Below are 8,905 nucleotides of genomic sequence, written 5' to 3' on the forward strand. Positions count from 1 at the left end.
ACCTGAATATTGGCATTCAGTTGTGGACGTGCTAGGGAGGGCTTTGATGGTTAAGATGGGCTGGAGTGAGCTTTGATGGAGACTCCAGTAGATGGAACCTAAGTACACTACTGGGCAGGGCTCTGGGTTTCTGACCCAGAAATATCTAAGAGAAAGGACCATTTAGATAAATTATTAATTTATGGAGGATGTATGGTTGGGCAAACTGGCTGGACCATTCAGGTCTTTATCTGATGTCATTTACTATGTTACTATATAATGCATATCCTCAATCCAATTCTCTGGTCACCCAAGTCAAAGAATTCAATCAGAGTCATTTGGCACAATTTTTTAGGGGTGTTCAATAATTTATCTACCTGAGTATGAAAGAAAGTAGCAAGCATGTTGAAACAAGTCTATACATGTTGTGACATATCTCAAGGTTACTCATGCACAGCTGTGGCTCAGTACAAGTCTAACATTCCAAAAGACAAGATGTCATTAGAATTCCCATGCAAATCAAGAAACTGCTAGATTTGGAGCACAGTTCAGTGATAAACTTTCTCACAAAAGAAGGGAAAAATCCAAATAAGATCCAGTACGTTGATAAAAATAAACCTCAGAAAGAACTCCCCTGGTGGTGACATACAACCTAACGCTGGAAAAACTGAGACAAAGTATAAAAGGTCCACAGCCACTACTCCAGGAGGATGAATTACTGAAAGAGATATTCCCTGCTCCACCCATGCTCGCATTCCGACAGCCACCTAATCTAAAACAAAAACTAGTAAAAAAAAACATACTTCCAAGAAAAACTCACATATCCATGCACTATACCAAACTGCAAACTTTACGGGAAGGGGTAAAACGCGGACCTCACGGACCTGACGGACCTCGCGGATCTAAACCCGTACGGCCTTAAAAATCTGAGGTCCGTGTCGGTTCGTGTCCCTGCCGCTTGTAGTTTCTGTCGCTGACAGACCTTGATTGAGATTTGAGCGCTGACGGATCCGTCTCAGCATAGGGAGGGAAAAGTGTTAGGATCCGTCAGCGCTAAAAATCTCTTCGAGGTCTGTCAGAACCAGAGACTAGTGCTGGAGTGGCAGAGCAGAAGCCAAGAGAGCGGGGACATAGGTTTTGGATGTGCGTTATGGAAAAGAAGTCTCCGAACTCCAGCACTAGTCTCTGGCTCTGATAGACCTCGAAGAGATTTTTAGCGCTGACGGATCCTAACACTTTTCCCTCCCTATGCTGAGACGGATCCGTCAGCGCTCAAATCTCAATCAAGGTCTGTCAGCAACAGAAACTACAAGCGACAGGGACACGGACCGACATGGACCTCAGATTTTTAAGGCCGTACGGGTTTAGATCCGCGAGGTCCGTCAGGTCCGTGAGGTCCGCGTTTTACCCCTTCCCAAACTTTACCAACACATTTCACAGGACCACATAGTCTCTCACATGGGAAAAAAAACATTCAACATGAGGGAATCCTTCACATGCTCATCTTCCAATGTGGTACATATCTTTCAATGATCTGAAGAAGGAGGGTTAGCTTTAAAAGCTAATCAAACAATGCACTAACCTCCTCCTTTACAAAGCTGTGCTAGCATTTTTAGCACCAGCCACTGTAGAAACAGCTCAAACGCTCATAGAATTCCTATGAGCATCTGAGCTGTTACCATGGCAGCCAGTGCTAAAAACACTAGTGTGGCTTTGTAAAGGAGGGGGTAAGTTAGTCCATTATTCCTTTTGTTTTATTTCTATTTAATTCTGTATATTATCTCAATCAGTGGACTAACACAGCTATCATATCATTTCACCATAAAAAGTTAAAAGTGACCCTATATTTAGCTTACAACATGAGATTGAAGCTCTGATTCCAATTGGGAAAGACCAGTACCTTGCTCGGCAGGAGTGTGAGTTTTTAAGTGTTAAAGACCTTATTATTCATACTGTTTATGTGCTCCCTAAAATTCATAATTCAGTCCATTTTAGGATCCAGTTTAAATGTGCCTGTGTCATTTTTAAGCTTCTCTATGGAACATTTGGTCCCTTTATACTGGAATACCCTTAGATCTTGCCATTTGAGGAATACACAGAGATATAAACTATTGTTCCCTTCCTTCAGAGGAATTAAATCAGCCGGGAAACTCAGTCAATCTTTCGCTTATAAATTGGTAGAAATGTGGAATGGAATTCCTTACTCTGTCAGACTGATAGGTCAGTTACAACAATTTTGTAAAGTCCTAAAAACTATTATTTACACAATACTTGAACAGTTTACCTAAAGATTCAACAAATTGATTGCTCTGCAACACTTATTTTCTCTTATGCTCTTGTTTGCTTTTTTTTTTTTTTTTGCTGGTCTTTAATTACTTGTAAACCGAGTCGAGCTCTGCTGGGAGATGACCTGGTATATAAATCTAAGACTAGATTAGATTAGATTAGTCCCCCCTGGAGACCCATCATCTTAGAGTATAAGAAAGGGGGGAAAATGATGTTTGGGTTTGGACATTCCATTTTCTGCAGTATTTTACTTCCCCAAGCCAAATATGTCCTCAGGAATGCCCCTAAAAAGTGCATGTTTTATGAACCCTATGAGTGCATTGTTAAGCAATTCTCTGGCCTACTCTGGTACAGCATTAGATTTGTGGACATAATGGGGGTCTTTTACTAAGGCACGCTAACCAATTTATCATGCATTAAATATTAGTGCGTACTAAATGCTAATATGCCCATTATATTCTATGTGTTAGCATTTAGCACGCACTAATATTTAACACACGTTAAATCAGCTAGTGCACCTTAGTAGAAGACTCCCAATGTTAGCTGTGCTCTGCAAAATGCTACTCTTTTTTTCTATGACTGTTTCTGTTTGATCAGCTTTATCAACTCAATTACAATCTATATATCTTTAATGTCTTAAAAAAACACTGACCCCCTCTTTTACTAAGGTGCGCTAACCAATTCGCGTGCGCCAATTGAATTAGCGCATGCTAAATGCTAACGTGTAACATTAGCGTTTAGCGTGTGCTTAATCGGTTAGCATGCCTTAGTAAAAGAGGACCTAAACTTTTTTGTTCCAGAAATTCAACCTTCATAGTTAATAATGGGATAATACTTTTCTTATAGCTAGATTGATTTTATTATATGTGCATCCTAGATTTACAAATCTAGCTTCATTGTATGTTATCCACTATGAACTAGTTGCTGGTAACAGAAGAATAAAAATGATTTACTGCAACTGTACTGTAAGCATGATCAGCTGAATATCAATCCTAATATTTTTAAAATTTAAAGCAATATTTAACCATTCTTGACAACTGATGCCATTTTTGTGATACTAACAAAATATGTTTTGTTTTTTTTCCTCAGATATGGATAACTGTATAAGATGCCCAGAAGACCAGTGGCCCAATGAAAAAAAAGATGCTTGTGTCCCAAAAATGATAAGCTTCCTTTCCCATGAAGAACCTTTGGGAATCATTCTGATGTTAATTAGCATTTTCTTTCTCTTCATCACTGTCATCATTCTAGGAATCTTCATTAATTACCGAGACACTCCTATTGTGAAATCCAATAACACAAACCTAAGCTACATTCTTCTAGTCTCCCACATGTTCTGCTTCCTCTGCTCATTGATATTTATAGGCCGTCCTGATGAAGTGACTTGTGTTCTCCGACAGACGGCCTTTGGAATAACTTTCTCCATTTCTCTCGCCTCTGTCCTGGCTAAAACAATCACTGTGGTCATGGCTTTCCAGAGCACCAAGCCTGGAAGCAATCTAAGGAAATGGATGGGTTCCAGGGTCTCATACTCTATAGTCCTTTCCTGTTCCCTTTTTCAAGTCTTCCTGTGCCTTGTCTGGTTGGGTGCAGCTCCTCCATTCCCACATATTAACATGCAAGCAGAAGATAAAACCATTCAAATTGAATGTAATGAAGGGTCAGCAATTGCATTCTACTGTGTTCTAGGTTACCTGGGATTTCTGGCTGGTATCAGCTTTATTGTAGCTTTTTTAGCAAGAAATCTACCTGACAGTTTCAATGAGGCCAAGCACATCACTTTTAGCATGCTGGTATTTTGCAGTGTCTGGGTGTCTTTCATCCCAACATATCTAAGCACCAGGGGCAAGTACATGGTAGCAGTGGAGATATTTGCTATTCTGGCCTCTAGTTCTGGAATACTGGGGTGTATCTTCTTCCCTAAGTGCTACATAATTCTATTGAAGCCTGACAGGAACAACAGGAAGTATATCACAAAAAAATAAATTGACTTACCTCCTCTTTTACTAAAGTGTGCTAACCGATTAGTGCACACTAAACACTAATGGACGTGTTAGCGGTTTTTTAGCATGTGTTAATTCAATTAAAGCACACTAATCGGTTAGCACACCTTAGTAAAAGAGGAGGTAAGTTGATAGTGGCAATATTCCGTTTCGTTGGTCTGACTCAGTAATGCTATTCTTATGTTCTGTGCATGTTTTTTTTGTATTACTTCTTGATGTAGTTCTTTGGCACTGAAGGGGCGTTTTCTGTAGCAGTTACTGAGGTGACATTGCATCTGCCTTGACTTCTATGAAAAATGCAGACTATAAATGATAGTTAATTAAAAGTTTCTCTGCATGCAGTGTGCTTTGTGTAGTTTAATTATGTGGTTTATTGTTAATAAGATTATATTGTGTTTATATGAAGAATGAATGGAAGAAATGAGGTGTGTCTGGGGTGGAGCTTGGGTGGGGCTTCAATAGATTCTAAGGTGGAACTTTTGAGCCAACCAAAACAAATAAAAACATTCCACTGCCTATGGCTCTAACCACTATGCCACACTCTCCTCCCATTTACCTGGGACAGTGGATGATTAAGTGACATTTGCTGCATCCAGAAGTGACATCAGTGGGAGAGCCAATGCAGTCATGAGGAGCACGTTGAAGTTGCTCACTGTACAGGTGGATTTCCTGGGTCACCAGGCTGCCCAGTGGTATAAATTGCTGACTGGATTTATTAAAAAGAAACCAAACACTGGTCTGAGAGACATTTGGAGCATTGAGATCAAGCATCAAATTTCTGCATCTCAATGGCCACAAATTTGGACTTGGAGGATGAGATGTACAGTGTCAGCATCTATGAGACAAACATGTTTTTTTCTGTTACATAGAGCATTATGGACCCCTGTTCAGTTACAAAAATTGGATAGCTCTAAGTCTAATAAATGTTGGCACTGTCATCTCGAAGCAGGGGCTTTAGATCATGTATTATTCTATTGTCCATTTATTATGACTTTTTGAAAATCAATTTGGGACCAAATTAATTGTTTATTAGACAATCCAGTGGCATTGTCATATGATACTGTGCTGTTTGGTTTGGCAATGAGAGCAAAAAGTCAGATTTCTTCAAATAATAACAAATTATTACTTATAATGACTGGGGTTGCCATTCAACAAATTATGTATAATTGGAAAAACTGGAGTAGATTAAATTATAATTTCTGGTGGAATTCCTTATGTCATATTTATAAAATGGAAATATTTATTGCAATACAGCGAGGATGTTTTAGGAAATTTCAAGATGTGTGGGAGCCATTAACAAAATAGTGTACTGATTAGCTGATATTTTTTCTCTTAAATTTACAGGTTCAATTATGAGGGGGGAGGGGGTAATTTTATTATTACATAGTGTACAAGGTATTTGATTATATAATAGGAAGGGGTGGGAAGGGTGGGAGATAATAACATATCATTTGTACTATTGATGATTATTAAGTGATATACTTATTGTTAATCTGTTTTAACATATTGACACACTTATTGTAAGTTTGAAAATGAATAAAGATTTTTTTAAAAATAAGTTGCTCACAGCGATTAATTTAGAGTACAGCACTAAGATTGATCTATAGTTTGAAGAAGTTTGATCATGTGAATCCATTCTATCGCGAGTTACACTGGCTCCCGATGGTGGCTCGTGTACTGTTTAAGTTGGGTTGTCTTTGCTAAAAGGTTGTGAATGGCACTGCTCCTATCTATATGACTGATAGATTTCTCATAGCATCGTACAAATACAGTAGAAGATCTCATGCCCTGTTTATTTTTCCATTAATTGAAGGTTATAAAAGGAAGAAATACTTGTATCATACATTAGCATTTCAGGTAGCCTCCTACGACAAATAATTTTGACTGCTGTTATGCAGAGCCTGTTCTTACAAACACTTTAGAATCCTGTTGAAAAGTATTTGGCCAAATAGTTTTAGGCATTTCTTATGTTAGTTCATTATTAATTTTTTTGTTAACCGTGTTGAACTTCTGGTTACGTTGTCTATACGCACGATGTTATGTTATGTTATGTTAAACAACTACAGGTTTGGGGAAGGGAAGGGGGTGCATGTGGTATGGGGAGGAGTGAAGAGGAGGAGGGGTGCCATGCCCCCACCAACATGGCACCTGGGGATGACCACCCCTTTTCCCCTTACCACACCACTGGTCATGTCCATAGTGGCATTAGGCACAATTCTGGCACCTTTCAGCAATGTCACTCACAAACATATTGAACAGAATAAGTCCCAACACTACTCCACTACTCACCTTTCCTTCCTCCAAGTGAGTTTCAGTAACCTCCATCCTCTGGCATGCTCCATCACAATGTCCCATTCTGGTTTTGGAGTGGGTTCATTGCTAGATTCTTGCCATACACAGATATATTTAATTCTTTCTCTTTTTTTCAGTTGGTATGAATTTGTGCATTTAAGAAGGTTTTTGTCAGCATTTTTGTAGATATGTGAGTGGGACTAGTTTTGGTGGAAAAAACCACTTAGATACCTATAAATAGGTTTAATAGAGGTTCCTTTTTCCAAGTTGAGCTTGTAATAAAATCCCTCCCCAAATATGCAATGTCCTTGATAAGTTTCATCATACTGGTCACCACACATTTCAGTCAGATTAATGTTTGTCTCTCTCTTAATAGGAGTTTAGCTTTAAAAAAAAAACAGGAGCAAACTATATTTAAAGTTAAATATACAGAACTACAGCAGATGTCCCTTGAGAGTAAACTCTGAGGAGAAGGACAGTATAAAGCTTCTGTATCCTTAGCATGAGAGTTAAACTCAAAATCAACAACAGGCTTAAATGACACCCCATCCCATGAATTTGATTTCTGTTTCTTTGCTTATGTATCTTTTTCCAGTATGAAAAGGACTGGATTTTAGGGGAGGGCGTCAATAATTTAAAGATGCATTTTTTGAGGATCAACAAGAACCCTGCATCATCTTCTACCAGACCAATGAACTATGCACAGTCTCAGCAGGTGTTTCATTGAACAAATTATTTCACAGTTTTGAAGATTCAAGCTAATTTTATTCTGATTTTTTTAATGCTTTTTCTTATCCAATGGAAGTCATCTGAGTTTTCATGCTCTTTACAGTATGATTTGAAAAAATTGCCTGGATATCACAGGAATGGGGATATCATAATTGGGAGAATAGTAACTGTGTACAAATTGAAACAAACTCATCTGCTTTCCTTCAGATTTCCACCTGAATTGAGTGGTGGACTGATGTAATATAGTAACATATAGTAACATAGTATATGACTGCAGATAAAGACCTGAATGGTCCATCTAGTCTGCCCAACCTGATTCAATCTAAAAAATTTGTTGTTATTTTTTTCTTCTCCTCCTTAGCTATTTCTGGGCAAGGATCTAAAGCTCTGCCCAGTACTGTGCTTAGCTTCCAAATACTGAAGTCTCCGTCAAAGCTCACTCCAGTCCATCTACACCCTCCCAGCCATTGAAGCCCTCCCCAGCCCATCCTCCCTCAAACAGCCATATACACATACCATGCAAGTCTGTCCAGTACTGGCTTTAGTTCTTCAATATTTACTATTATTTTCTTATTCTAGATCCTCTGTGTTCATCCCATGCTTTTTTGAACTCAGTCACCATTTTCCTCTCCACCACCTCACTTGGAAGCATATTCCAGGCATCCACCACCATCTCCATAAAGAAAAATCTCCTTACATTGCTCTTGAGTCTCCCCCCAACCTCAAATTATGTCCTCTGGTTTTACCATTTTCTTTTCTCTGGAAAAGATTTTGTTCTACGTTAATACCTTTCAAGTATTTGAACGTCTGAATCATATCTCCCCTGTCCCTCCTTTCCTCTAAGGTATACATATTCAGAGTTTCCAGTCTCTCCTCATACATCTTTTGTCACAACCCTCCTATCATTTTCATCACCCTCCTCTGGAATTCTTCAAGCCTATTTGTGTCCTTCGTCAGATACGGTCTCCAAAATTGAACACAGTACTCCAAGTGAGGCCTCACCAAAGACCTGTACAGGGGCATCAACACCTTCGCTCTTCTATTGGTTATGCCTCTCTTTATATAGCCCAGCATCCTTCTGGCAGCAGCTACCAGCTTGTCGCACTGTTTCTTCACCTTTAGATCTTCAGACACTATCACCCCAAGGTCCCTTTCCCATCCGTGCATATCAGCTTCTCACCTCCCAGCATATACGGCTCCTTCCAATTATTAATTCCCAAATGCATTACTCTGCATTTCTTTGCATTGAATTTTAGTTGCCAGGCATTAGACCATTCCTCTAACTTTTACAGATCCTTTTTCATATTTTCCACTCCCTCTTCAGTGTCTACTCTTTTACAAATCTTAATATCATCCACAAAAAGGCAAACTTTTCCTTCTAACCCTTCAGCAATGTCACTCACAAACATATTGAACAGGATCAGCCCCAGCACTGAATCCTGAGGGACTCCATTACTCACCTTTCCTTCCTCCGAGCGACTTCCATTAACCACCACCCTCTGGCGTCTGTCCATCAACCAGTTTCAAATCCAGTTCTCCACTTTTGGTCAAAACTTCAGTCCTTCAAGTTTGTTCAAGAGCCTCCTATGAGGAACCGTATCAAAGTCTTTGCTGAA

At 39.2% G+C, this 8,905-nt stretch overlaps 1 protein-coding gene across 1 annotated transcript in view; it reads left to right on the forward strand.

The window, feature by feature from the left end:
• Positions 1-4,250, forward strand: part of LOC117346188 (vomeronasal type-2 receptor 26-like) — a 35,409-nt gene extending 31,159 nt beyond the window's left edge. Inside the window, exon 5 of the mRNA XM_033915591.1 lies at positions 3,355-4,250. Coding sequence (XP_033771482.1) covers positions 3,355-4,250 — 896 coding nt within the window. The remainder of the gene's footprint in view (positions 1-3,354) is intronic.
• Positions 4,251-8,905: the final 4,655 nt, after the last annotated feature.

This window comes from Geotrypetes seraphini, chromosome 12 (genome assembly GCF_902459505.1).
Source record: "Geotrypetes seraphini chromosome 12, aGeoSer1.1, whole genome shotgun sequence".
In the NCBI taxonomy this organism is placed as follows: domain Eukaryota; kingdom Metazoa; phylum Chordata; class Amphibia; order Gymnophiona; family Dermophiidae; genus Geotrypetes; species Geotrypetes seraphini.